Source organism: Chiroxiphia lanceolata, chromosome 5, assembly GCF_009829145.1.
Source record: "Chiroxiphia lanceolata isolate bChiLan1 chromosome 5, bChiLan1.pri, whole genome shotgun sequence".
Taxonomy (NCBI): domain Eukaryota; kingdom Metazoa; phylum Chordata; class Aves; order Passeriformes; family Pipridae; genus Chiroxiphia; species Chiroxiphia lanceolata.
Window position 1 is genome coordinate 24,026 of NC_045641.1, and position 13,066 is coordinate 37,091.

The 13,066-nt window shown below is 46.4% G+C and overlaps 1 protein-coding gene across 1 annotated transcript in view; it reads left to right on the forward strand.

The window, feature by feature from the left end:
- Positions 1–12,419, forward strand: part of LOC116787122 (golgin subfamily B member 1-like) — a 34,045-nt gene extending 21,626 nt beyond the window's left edge. Inside the window, 9 exon segments of the mRNA XM_032688441.1 lie at positions 345–2,295; positions 3,719–3,897; positions 5,047–5,212; positions 6,297–6,428; positions 7,506–7,664; positions 7,794–7,891; positions 8,522–8,656; positions 10,154–10,259; positions 10,633–12,419. Of these exon segments, the coding sequence (XP_032544332.1) occupies positions 345–2,295; positions 3,719–3,897; positions 5,047–5,212; positions 6,297–6,428; positions 7,506–7,664; positions 7,794–7,891; positions 8,522–8,656; positions 10,154–10,259; positions 10,633–10,767 (3,061 nt within the window). The 3' untranslated portion in view covers positions 10,768–12,419.
- The last annotated feature ends 647 nt before the right edge of the window (positions 12,420–13,066 follow it).

The window sequence follows — 13,066 nt, forward strand, 5'->3', positions numbered from 1 at the left end:
CATTGAGGGGGGTGTTGTTTTTTATTGTTACCTAGAATGGATAAGGATTGTAATGAAAAGGAAGTAAGAACATTCAATGTTTAAGCCACTCCATTTTTTTCAATGTTGACATGAACAACTTAAAAAAAATATATTCCCCTGGCACTACCCCCTTCAGACAGTACTGCAGTCAGAACTTTAAAAGATGCCTTGAATTTTACATCGAGGGATATTTCCATCTTGCTTTCTTAAAGTAAAACTACTTTTGTAGCTTCTCTAAATTAGTGTAAAGCCAATGTTACTGTGCATTTGGATACGGAGATACGTCATGAATTTTTTACCAACTTTATCTTTTGTGTTTTCAGGCTGGAATGCAGCAAGAAAGACTTGGAGTCTGACTGCAGGAAGGAGATTCAGCATCATCAAAAGACATGTGAAATGTTGCAGGAGGAAAAAAGAGAGCTTTTGACTCAGCTTGAAGGGTCTCGGGAACTGTACAGCAAGTCTCAGAAAGAACAGCAGGAACTGGAGTCAGAAATCAGCAGCCTGAGGGACCAGCTGGCTGACTTACAGAACTCCTTCACCAAATGTGAGCTGGCCAGGGAAGAGCTGGGGAGCGTGGTCAAGCAACAGGAGACCAGTATCCAGAATTATAAATTCAGCTGTGAACAGCTTGAAGCTGATCTGCAGGCTTCCAAGGAGCTAACAAATAAGTTGCATGAAGAAACTAGTGCGAAAGATCAAAAGATCGTGAGTTTGTTGTCCGCCAAAGAAGAAGCAGTGATGGCTGCTCTGTCTGAATTGCAGCAGCAACAGTCCGAAGAGATTAAAGAGTTGGAGCGTAGGCTAAGTAAGGAGGAAGAAGATAAAAAAGCCTTGGAAAATGAGAAGAACAAAATTCTTGGCAAACTTGATCATGTCACTGAAAAGATGAAGATAAGCAGAGAAGAAAGTAAGCAGCAGAAGGCACAACTGGACTCCTTCACCAAGTCCATGTCATCTCTGCAGGATGACCGAGACCGCATCCTGAGGGACTACAGGCAGCTTGAGGAACGTCATCTTGCTGTAATCTTGGAAAAAGACCAGCTAATTCAAGAGGCTGCTGCTGAAAACAACAATCTCAAGGAAGAAATGAGAAGTTTCCATAGCCGGATGGATGACCTCAACTCTGAGAATGCCAAGCTGAATGCAGAGCTGGTGCGGTACAGAGAAGACCTGAACCAAGTAATTTCAATAAAGGACTCCCAACAGAAGCAACTTCTCAAAACACAATTTCAGCGGATCCAGACTCTGGAAAATGAGAAGGCAGCCATAGAAACACAGCTGAAAGAGTCTCAGCATACTCAGGACGATCTTAGGAAGTGCATGGAAGGCTTGAGAGAGGATAAAGTCAGTATGTCTCAAGAGATTGAAACCCTTAGGTCCTCTCTGTCCCGGCTGCAGAGTGAGATGGCAGCGTTACGTGAGGGGAGTCCCATCGTGGAGTGCCAGGCAGAACTGAAGGCCCGAGAGGAAGAGGCACAAGAACTGAGTCATAAGCTTTCCCTCTCCCAGAAAAGAATAACTGAACTTGAGGGGGAACTAGGATGTGTTCAAAGGGAGGCAGCCAAGAGAGTGGGAGAGGCTGAGGACAGGCTTCGGAAGGAACTGAAGCACCTGCATCATGATGCAGGGATAATGAGGAATGAGACAGAGACAGCAGAGGAAAGAGTAGCAGAGTTGGCACGGGACTTAATGGAAATGGAACAGAAGTTGCTTGCAGTCACAGATGAAAACAAAGATCTCAGAGCTCAAATTCAGTCTTTTGGGAGGTCCATGAGCTCTCTTCAGGATAGCCGGGACCAGGCCAATGAAGAGCTTGGTGTTTTGAAGCAGAAATACTCTGCAGACTTAGAGGAACAAAAGAGTCTAGTGCGGAATCTTCAGGAACAGGTGGCTCAGCTACAAGAGGAGCAACATTCCACTGCCAGGGACGGAGATACGGTGAGGTCTGAACTGATAGAACTGCAGAAAGCCATTGATGAAAGAGGTTTCTTGGCCCAGATTGAGAGACTTAATCAGCAGCTCAGAGCCAAAGATGATGAGCTTCTCCGTTTGTCTTCGGAACTGGAAGGCTCTTCCAACCAGGTCAGATCTTTCTCCAAGGCTATGGCAAGTCTGCAGAATGAGCGAGACCGTCTGCTGAATGAACTGGACAAAACACAAAAGGTTGAAGAAGTGAGACAACAAACAGAAGGGAGCACTTCCACCACTTCCTCGGAAGTGCAGAGTCTGAAGAAGGCACTGTCCTCCTTGCAGAATGACAGAGACAGAGTAGTAAGTTCTCTCTTCCTGCTCTTACTTAAAGCACCATGGGAGATTTGGGTTTTCAGGTCTTTGAATTCAGCACACTTAGATCTGGTAATTGGGGTGTGACACAGAGATCATTGGCTTCATGAAATCACTGAATAGTTGAGGTTGAAAGGGTCTTCTGTAGATCTTCTAGTCTGACCCCCCTGCACAGACAAAGTCAACTGTCCAGATAGACAATGTCCAGTTGGATTTTGAGTATCTCTATTGGTGAATATTCCACAACCTCTCTGGCCAACCTGTTTTTTCATGTGTCTGGAAATGGTTTCCAGAATTAGTTGCTCCCTTACCTTCACAGGAATGGAGATGAGGCTGACCAGCCTGCAGTTCCACAGTTCCTCCTTTTTGCCCTTCTAGTACGTAGGGATGGCATTTGTTCTCTTCGAGTCTTCAGGAACCTCTTCCAGTCACCATGACTTTTCAGAGGTAATGGAATTGCCTCCCAATGACCTTAGCATTTGTGGGCATGCTCCATCAGATCCCATGGATTTGGTATGAGCCATCTGTGTTATTTTCACTGACATATGGAAGCTGTGATTTCATTGTGAACTTCAGAGAGTGGTTTCTCTTGTTAGCTTGGTTGAAAACATGAAATCATGGAAATAAGGTCCCTGTTAACCTGCTTAGTTCACACCTGTGTCAGCTTATGCATTTGATTTGCCTTGGATTTTTAAAAGAGACTAGAGTAGAGACTTGGGTCTCCTCCTCCACTTGGCAGCTGAGTTTCAAGGCAGGTACAAGACATTGCAGCTTCCTTCAGACATCCTTGCCTGCACACTGGATGTGTCTGTGTAGTCTCTGGCACAGTGCAGCCCAGCAAGTTTGAATTCTCTTTGCTGATCAGAAAACAGACTTTGACTGTCACTTCCCACTGCCACTCCTTAAGTACTTCCCTGTCTCCAGAGTCCATCACATCTTCTCATCTTCAAAAACTAATTGTAGTGATGGATGTGTAATGACAACTTATTTCTAATTCCAACCTGACTGGAGTTGGAGAGCCAAAAGGATTTTAGTTTGTCAGTTCCCTGGTTTACAGTAAATACCAACTTCAGGAGTTATGCTTAACCCACTCCATCTGTCTCACTGTGTTTGCCTCGAAATAAGAGAATGAATATTGTAGCCTGGAGTCTTTGTTAATGCACATCAGATCTTCATGGGAGGGCTCAAAACTCACTAATCTCATTAACAATAGAATTCTCTGAGGGTTGTTTTTTCTGAGCTGTTTTTAGTACACTGCTGTACTTGCTGATTCAGTTTCTAGTTTCTCTGTTATCTGAATGTGACTTTTTTTCTCCAAATGCCACAGTGAGAAATGCTCTTAAACACTTCTAAGGAATAAGCCCAGCTGCTGGCTCAGCTGTCACACAGTGATGTCTCCCTTCAATTCCAGGTAAGAGAGCTGAAGAATCTGCAGCAGCAGTACATCCTGGTGGGAGTGGAAGCTGCTGAGAATACTCGTCTGAAGGCACAACTGCAGCAGTGGCAGCAGGAGGCAGACAAACAGCTCCGGCTGCAGGAGCAGCTGAAGCAAGAAGGAGTTGTCTGCCAGCAGGAGCTCCAGCAGCTCAGGTGTGTTTGTCTGCTCCCTGCCCCAGATGTTTGCTTCACTCAAAGAGCAAAGGGAGTGCTGAGAGCTCAGCCTGGGCTGTGCCAAGTGCCACTGGGTCACTCCTGCCCTGGCCAGGACTGGGCACACATTTCCCTCCCCCAGCTTCTGCCTCTGGATTCCAGCCCAGCAGCTTGGAGGGTAATGCCTGTGTGAAATAGATAATGACCTTTTAGTTTTGATTTCCTTTATCCAGTGGTGGTCAGTGTCATCTAATGGAGAGGAAACTTGGGCTGTTTCTTCTATTGGAACTCATGTATATAATCACAGAACTCTCCATTCCAAGCTGCTGCTGAACACTCTTTATTATCCCACTGATGTCATAGTTTAGAAAATACTCATTTTGTATGACTGTCCAATCCTTTGTTTCACTTGCTCAGTCTTCTTTTTATTTAAAAAAGTCTGTAATTCAAGTCTAGTAAAATTGTCTTCTCCAACTGGAGTAAAACTAGTTAGACAAATATACTCTGTCTAAAAATAGGGAAGAATCCTTTCAGCTACCTCAGAGATACATCTAAGGATGCCTGAGGCTGGAGTGAAAGGGGTGGGATTTTTTTTCTGGAAAGACCTATGACTTATCTTTGTCCGGAGCGATATAAAAATTTGTGGTTCTCCTTTCTCTTCCCCCTGCCTCCAGTCTGACCCTCAAACACTTCAGGTCTCACAAATTTTACTTATCTCCTGACAAAAGAGCAGGAGATTGATTTCCCATGTAGCTTTTACACTGTACATGAAGTGAAGGCTTCAGGTTGGTGTGGTGGGATCAGTGCTGTGGGTCTGGTGCACATGTGACCACACAGGGACAATGTGCTGGGGACAAGTGGCATTGCCATGACTTGCCTGACCAAACTCTGTACAGAAAGATCAAAACAATGTCTAGGAACACCAAAAGTGTGAGCATGGAACATTCTGCAGGGTTGAGCCAAATACAGAAAACTTCCTGGTTTTAAAGTTCCTGTACTTGAGTGGGTTGGTTTGGTTCAGTTATAAAACTTTGTTTCTAGTATGGGATGATGATAGAATCATCCTCAACTCATTGTCAGCTGGGTACCTGGACATCATAAGTGGTGCTGGTCACCTCCTGATAATTTCCATCGTCTTGTGCTGGGCAGACAGGAGAAGACCACCTGGGAGAAGCAGAGCAGCAGCATGAAGGAGCAGTACCTGATGGCCATAGCAGAGAAGGACAAGCAGCTGAGCCACTTACAAAGGATCACACAGGAAATGAGGCTGCCCTTCAGCAAGTCTCAAACTGTAGAGGAGCAGCACCAAACCAAGGTGGGTGGAAAGACAGATTCTTTGCTGCATGGAAATGTGAGGCTTGAAATTCAGCCAGAGGAGCGTGTGTTACCTGTGTCCAGCTCCTACAGGCTCACTATTGGATGTGGTTGTGGAGCCTCTGAAGACAGTACCAACAATCTAACTTGGATCATTGAAAGTTTTAGAAATTGTGACTACCCTTATGTGCTCTTCTCTAAGTTCATTGTTCACAATATTTCAAGGAAGTGGGTGAAAGAGCAGGGCTTCCCAGGCACCTTCGGAGCAGTGGGAACTTCTCAGGGCTGTCTTTCTGGTTGTTTCAGAATTGCTTCTTGCACTGTTTTTGAATCTAAGATCTTCTGATTTAGCTCTCATTTTAATGTCACATTACAATTTTTAAGTTTCCTATTGAATTTTTCTTGCTGTTTTTACTGTAACAGGGATCTACAACCTCTGGGCTCAGGCCCAGAGAGGCTGAGGCTTGAACACTGCACCTTTTCTCTTCTTCCCCCTGTATATAGGAGTGGAATATGTTTGATATTTTGCCTGTCTAGAGAAGGCTGCATGCACAGTGCATTGTGTTAGGGCTGGGACACAACTCTCCTGCCCATGTCTGTACTGTTCCAGTGGTTTGTGTCAGTGTGGGGTGGGAGGAAATCTCCCCTTATCTCTTTGGCACACCCATGAATATATGCCAAGAAAAAGCTAAAACAATGCTTGTGTGATGCTTTCCAGGAGGATTCTTCAGTGCTGGCCTTCTGGTCTTTGTTGAATGAGAACAGTGTGAACATTTCTTTTGGGTTTTGTTTTTCTTTTCTCATTCACATGCCCTTTTTTTTCCTTCCTCTATTGTAAACAGCTTTAAGACAACTTTTGAGAAGGACCCCATCACATGTGCAAGCTCAGTGATCTTTCCTAATTGGATTTTCAGATGGCTCTTAGGATATTTCTGTTTATTCCCCATTTGCTCTTTTGCCTGAGCAGATCAAGTTCCAGGTCTGGGAGTAATACTGGGTTTGACCTCGGAATACTGAACAGAGGACTAACACAAGAGTGAGTTGTCACACATGCAATATATTTTTCATTGTTCTTTGCTTGGCAGATTTCTCCAGAAGTCCTGAAAGGGGACTTTTCAAGCCTAGAAACAGAGATGAAACATCTCCAGACCCAGCTAAGTGACAGCCTGAAAGAACTGCACCAAAAAGAGCTCAGAATTCAGCAGTTAAACAGCAAGGTACTGATCATATTCTATACGTGCTTGCAGTCTGGGATGAGGGATGTGGGAAGGCTGGAACAGGGTTCAGGGAGCAGGAATGAATCTGTCCTTGTTGGCATTCGGTGAAGTAACACAAAATCAGAAATATGTCTCTCAACAAAGCAGTGGTGGAACCACACTGATGCATTGGCTGTTGCTGAACGGGGCTTGCACATCCTCCTTCTCCCACACTGCTCTCCCTCAGAGAGTAACTGGGAGGTGGTCAGAGCATGGGAGAGAGAGGCCATGGCTGGGACAGCTGTCCTGGATGGACCAGAGGGATATTCCAGGCCCTGTGTAGATCCCATCCAGCAGGGTCTGAATCAGCAGCTTTTCTGCCACTGAATTTTAGTGCCCTTTCTCCTAAGTGACCAGAGGGAGAAAGAAGGAGGGAAGAGGACAGGGGAGGAAAGAAAGAAAGGAGAGAAAGGGAGGTGGGGGAGAGAGGGGACAGTGGGAGAAAGCAGCTGGGTGGGGGGAGAGGAAGACCAGCCAAAGGGACCTGAGAGCAAGATCACATGAAGAGAGTTGTTTCCAGGTTCCTTGTCTATTGTTTGGAAGCATTTTCTATCCTCCTGCTTTCTGGGCTGCTGAAGGAAATCCCTCTTGGGGAAGGCAAGCTTGTCATCTTCACTGCTGCCTGCCAGCTTGAAACAGTTCCTGTGTGTCAGTGCAGAATCACAGTCAGTCGATTCCCACACTGAAATGGGAGACCCAGAATTTATCAATCCTCAGAAAGAGAGTTGCATTCAAGGAGAAAGTGAGGATATAAAATCATAATTTATTGACGATATTTCTGAAAGGTTTGGGTGAATCTCAGCACTTTGTGTTGCTCTGGACATGTAGTGTTCTGGGCATCACATGATGTTTTGGGGCTCCTGTTCTGGAAACCTTGGCCACAAGCTACTCTTGAGCGTTGTCACTGGTCTTTGGACCTTAGTGACAGCCACTGTGGCAGCAACATGTTCTCAATAGAATTCTTACCCTCAGTTACACAGAAGAATTTTGCTTTCACAAAACTGAGTTCTTTACTTGGCATTTGTGTTCTGTTCTCAGCTGTCTCAGGTCTTTGAGGAGAAAAACGCCCTCTCCCTGCAGCTGCGCGGGAGCAGCCGGAGCATCTGTGAGAGCCACCAGCACTACAACGAGGTCCTGAACCGCTGCCTGGGGCTGGAGAGGCAGCTCCAGGAGCTGCAGGCTGGGGACAAGGGCATGGTAAGGGGGTGGGCTTGGTGCATGGCAGGGAAATGCTTCTTGCATGTGGCTCTGCTAACGGTGCAGCACTGCAGCTGTGCCTGTCCTCTGCCTCGGTGCAGTCTGCAGTACGCTCCTGCCTTCTTTCAGGAGCTGTTTGCAACAGATGCAGCTCCAGGAGCACCCCAGGAAAAGAATGAGCCCCAGAGAGGCAGTTACACACCTGAACTGCAGGAGCTGCAGCTGAGGTAAAGAAAGCCTGAGAAAACAGGGGTGGGGATGTTGATCCTGATGGAGGTCTTGGGGCTAGTGATGAGTTATTGCTGTTACTTGGTATCAGTGTGTTGGGAAAACTCAGTGGCACGCTCGGATCTTGTGAACTTGGAGGAACTTTGTGTGCACTTGGCAGCTGTCATTAGTTATCTCTGGATAGAGCTCCAAAAACCACAGTGACAACATGCAGCAGCAATGCCAGCCAGACCTGGGTCTGGTGGGCTGCATCCTCAGTATCTGCTGAAGTATATCCAGGGTTCTGGTCTCAAGGCTGTAGCCTGAGAGTGTCTGGAATTGAGACCTAGCACATGATTCCTCATAACCTTCTGGAACTAAGATCTAGCACATTCCTCATATCCTTTCAAAATAATTTTCAGAAGGTGGGGCCATGGATGACAGAGCCAAGGAAATCCTTCCTGATATGAAACAGAAGCTTTAAGAAATTTGTCTTATGCTTTCCAAATAATTTAAATGTATTAAAGACAACTAAGTCTTCTGTGAGAGGTGGGAGGTAATTTGAGTCTGTTCACATCAGTGTATACAACAGAAACAGAATAGTGCACAAATTAGGCATTTTTGGCATATGCTTGGTTATTCTCTGCCAGGTTGTCCGAGACAGAACATTTACATAGCAGCACAAAGCAGGATCTGAGGTATTTGGAGGAGCAACTGGAGGAGGAACGGGACCGTCGTCTTGCTGCAGAGGAGGCACTTTCTGCAGCACAGGATCAGATCAGGAGGTGAGGCAGCTTGAACAAACAGGCACTGTCACCAGAGAAGTGTGATTGTTCCAGCTCTGTTCTTCATCTGCACTTCATCACATCCTTCTGTCAAATGGGGGCACAGAAACAACTGTGCTGTGGCTGTCACTGAATCACAGAAAGGCTGAGGTTGGAAGGGGTCTCCAGAGACCATCTGGTCCAACCCCCTGCTCAAATAGGGCTCCCTAGAGCCAGTTGCCCAGGGCCGTGTCCAGATGGCAGTTGAATATCTCCGAGGAGAGGTTCACAACCTCCCTGGGCAACTCGTGTGCTGCTCAGTCACCTGTACTGTAAAAAAGTGTTCTGGGGAGTTCAGGAAATTCAGTTCTTCAATTGTAGGCAGATAGAATCAGACAAATGACTAGACATTAAGACAAATTCTGTCTAGAAATGAGATGCTAGCTCTCTCAATTAGTTAAATTAACTGCTGGAAAATATAATTTGGAGACTGGGAATTGGGCACCAGCAGAAGAGGAATTCTCATGCTTCCAGGGAATTTGTCTCCTCAGTAAGCACCTGTGTGTCATGCAGAAAACAGTCTTGGCTTGAAGAATTGTCACTCAATTTTAATGTATTGCCGATTAACATAAACCTTTCATTAATTTGGTTATTAAGAAACAGTTACACAATGAGGAAAAAACACTTTCCCCCACCTTTACCAGGCTTAACTTCAGCCTAGACCCGTCTCCTCCCCCCTCTGCAGCACCCAGCACCATTGTCTGCACTGCACAGGGCACTGGGGCACTGGACAGATGCCCTGATAAACTTGCCTGAGGGGCAAGTTCAAAATGCTTGTTTCTCCTCATTGACTATGGAGGTGGGTTTTTCACATGACCTGATTGTAGGCACTTGAGCTGTGCATTTCCTTGTAGTCCAAATTAGCCTCACTAGTGGAGTCTTTTACAAGAAAACAATGTCTTGCTTTCTGGCACACCTGCTGATTTGGCCAAAAAATAGTGATCTGTATGGAGGAATTCTGGATGCAGTTCCCTGGTAATTGCTGCACAACTTGGACAAGTGTAGCTCCTTCTGGCATTGAAGTCTCTGAAAGCCTCCTGTAGCTGATCTCACTAAACAAATGGTAGCCCCAGGATGTGCCTGTGCTGCCTCTGTCCCTAGAAAATACTTATCAAGAACCAGCACTATTGCAAACAGAGCTGGCTTCCAAAATAATTTCACAGAATTTGAACCACACAGTTGTATCATCTGCCCTGGCTCCTTTCAAGTCACACTATGAAATTTCACTTGAAGGATTCCTGCTGGTTGGGTTGCCCAGTCCTTTGGCTCAGCGTGAGCTCAGGAGGCACCAAGGCACCACAACTGTACAAATGGAACCAGCTGTTGTCCAGTGAGGCCAGGGCTTGCCTGTGGGGGTTGACTCCTTTTTGGAGAAACACCTCCTTTCCTAAGCTTGATTACAGTCTTGGTTTGTGGCATCATAAGAAACTGAATTTAATTTCCTGTTTGTTGTGGCAGGTTGCAGTCAAGCGAGTGGGCATCTTCCTTAAGTGCCAGCATTGATATGACTCCAGGTCATGAACAGTCCTTGCTGATCGACTCCATGGATAATAATTCCAGCAGAGTAAGAACTTAACATTCACAGCTGTCAATTATGTAAGCCCTGACTAATCCAAGAAACTGTGAACCTACAGCAGCTAAATCCCTCTGTAGGCACACACAGATCTGTCAGGGGCTGTGTAGGTTTCTGCTCTTGCCTTGCTCTGTCTTCCATGCTGGAGACAGAATTGGATAGGGGTGGTTCATGGAAAACCTGCAGAGAGCAGGGGAAGGAGGGCGTTTCATGAGGATTGCTCTCGAGGTGGGATCTGACAGTGAAATGACTTTGGGAAGGTTTATGCTTGTTAGCTTAAACTTCATGGTCAGAGAGCTCTGGGTGAAGGCAGCTGGGGACACAACCCTTCTTTGTACTGACTGGTCTCTCTTGACTCTTCCAGGCTCGGAATCCCCTTGGACTGCGCCGCCTGTTACGCTCTCTCCTCCGTTCCCGGACCCGCGTGCCTCTGCTGGTGGCCGTGTATCTGCTCGCTCTCCATGTCCTGCTCTTCCTGTGCTTTACGGGCCACCTGTGAGCAGGAGTGACAGGCTCTACAGAGCCCAGCCCCATGTGCACTGGGGGCCTGCATTCCCTGTCGAGGGGCAGCACTTCTCCCAGCTGCCTGCTTTGCCAAACCAGCCCTGGAGCTGCACCCAGCACTGGGTGCTGCTGTCAGAGTCAGTGCTGCTGCTGGGAACTGCTCCCGGGACATTGGCCATTCCCTCGGTGTCTCTGCAGGAGTGGTTTGTTTTCTGAGCCAGGGGCATGCTGCAAACTTTCAAGGACAGCATCTGCTCCTGTACCTGGAAGTAGAACCACTCATTTTAGATAGTATTGTGCTGTGGTAGGAATAAGAAAAATATTCTTGAGTTGCTGTAGTATTTCAGCACTTCCTAGAAGTGCAGAATCTTCCCCCTCTTAGGCTGAATCCATGAGTGGGCTTGGGGAAACCCTGTAACTGGATGTAAGACAAAGAATTGTCTTCCCTTTCTTCCATGTCTTAAATTTGTTCCATGGCTCAGTGCTGTCTGAAATGCATATCCTAAGGAAATTGTGGGCACTTTACTTAAAGTGAATCTTAAAATTGTGTTTCCTGCTCAGTTGCATCTCCTGTTGAAGAAATGCCAAAATTAGTCTATGTGGCCCTGCAGAGCATTCCATTTAAAATCATGTCTGCCCTGGCAAGCCTGTAAAATAATGCCAGGAATTTAGTTATTTAAAAGGAATAGGAAGCAAGAAACTTTTTAGCTCTTAAGTTAAAAACCTTGCTATTTGTGGCATCTGTGCACCTCTCACAATGAAAGGTGCTGGCTTACCTCTAGAAACAAGAGCAGCCCTGCTCCTGCATTCTCATCCACTGGCCCCTTGTCAGGAGACTGACCCCGCACAGGCTGTGTTGAAGGGGTCCATGATGTGCTGAAGGGGTCCATGATGTGTCGAAGGGGTCCATGATGTGTCGAAGGGGTCCATGATGTGTCGAAGGGGTCCACGATGTGTCGAAGGGGTCCACGATGTGTCGAAGGGGTCCATGATGTGTCGAAGGGGTCCATGATGTGCTGCATGGGCCCAAATCAAAGGCAGAAGCTCCAAAAATAGTGTCTCCCCTGTGCTGAGGAAGGAACCAGAGTTCTGAAACCTTCTGGTGTAGGTAGCTGGTGCTGGTCATTGGGCATGTTTGGACCCAAAGCAAATGATGCAAATGGACTGGATCTTCTAGGATGTATGGAAAGCTGTGTTTTCTAAAGACCTCCTGAATTTGAGACTGCCCTCTTCCAAAAGCAGAATGCCAAATGCAAAGGAAGTTCCAGTCCCATTCCCTGTCGGAGACCGAGTGGTTGTTCCATTCAGAGTTCTGGTCAGGAGGGTCGTATCTGCCTCTTAGTAGAGTATTAACAATCACGTTTTTCCCATGGGAAAGAGGTAGTTCTTTTGATATTGCTGGTAAACTAAGCTGCTCTAGCCAGTGCACAAAGCCTTTTAGAGGATGGATTGATTTCATCAGTAGCTCAAGCAGCTGGATCTCTGGCAGGTCCAGAGCACTGGCACTACATACCCACTTGTGCACTGCCCATGATTATCTGTGTGGACTTCTCCAACCACATGAAATTCAGTGACCAAATATTTTGCCTGTGGCTTCCTGGGGCATGAGCTCCTGTATATATAATAAAGTTTATTTTTCAGACGGAATTTGGGTCATGTCATGTAACTGTCAGAGGTTTCTTGAGGGTATAGTGCTGCTGTATCACACCTTGTAGGGGACACTGGGACTTCAGGTCCCCTTGGTTTGTGCTGCCTTGTGTGATGGTTGCAAAAGCACTGTTTTTTCATACAGTGTGAACACCTATGGAATGCCTTTTTCCTCATCTCACCTCTTGCTCAGCCTTTTTCGGCTGACAAAAGAAGGAATAGGCAATGTCCCCTGGCAGGGTGGGGGGGTGGAACTAATGGTTTTAAGGTCTCTTCCAACCCAGGCCATTTTATGAACAGTGAAAGCAATTCCAGTAAAACAAGATCTGCTTGGGTTTACTTTTTCCACATTTGCCTAAACACTGCACCCAGTCAGAGTTGTGCAACCCTGGGACAGACACAGGAGTTGGCACCAGGGAGCTGGAATGTGCTCCTGACTCAGATGGGACAATTAAACTGTCCCCTTTCAACTTTCTGTAGCCAAAGGTGGGAACCCTTGTTCACAGTCACTGCTGCAGTCCCCCACACTGCTGGAACAAAAGCCAGCACTGGGGTGTTATAGGGCTGTAGATAATGTTTCCAGTGTGTTTAACAGGAGTGAGGATTATAAGCAAAGTATGCTTCCTTAAAGCCCATGCAGGTTTTCC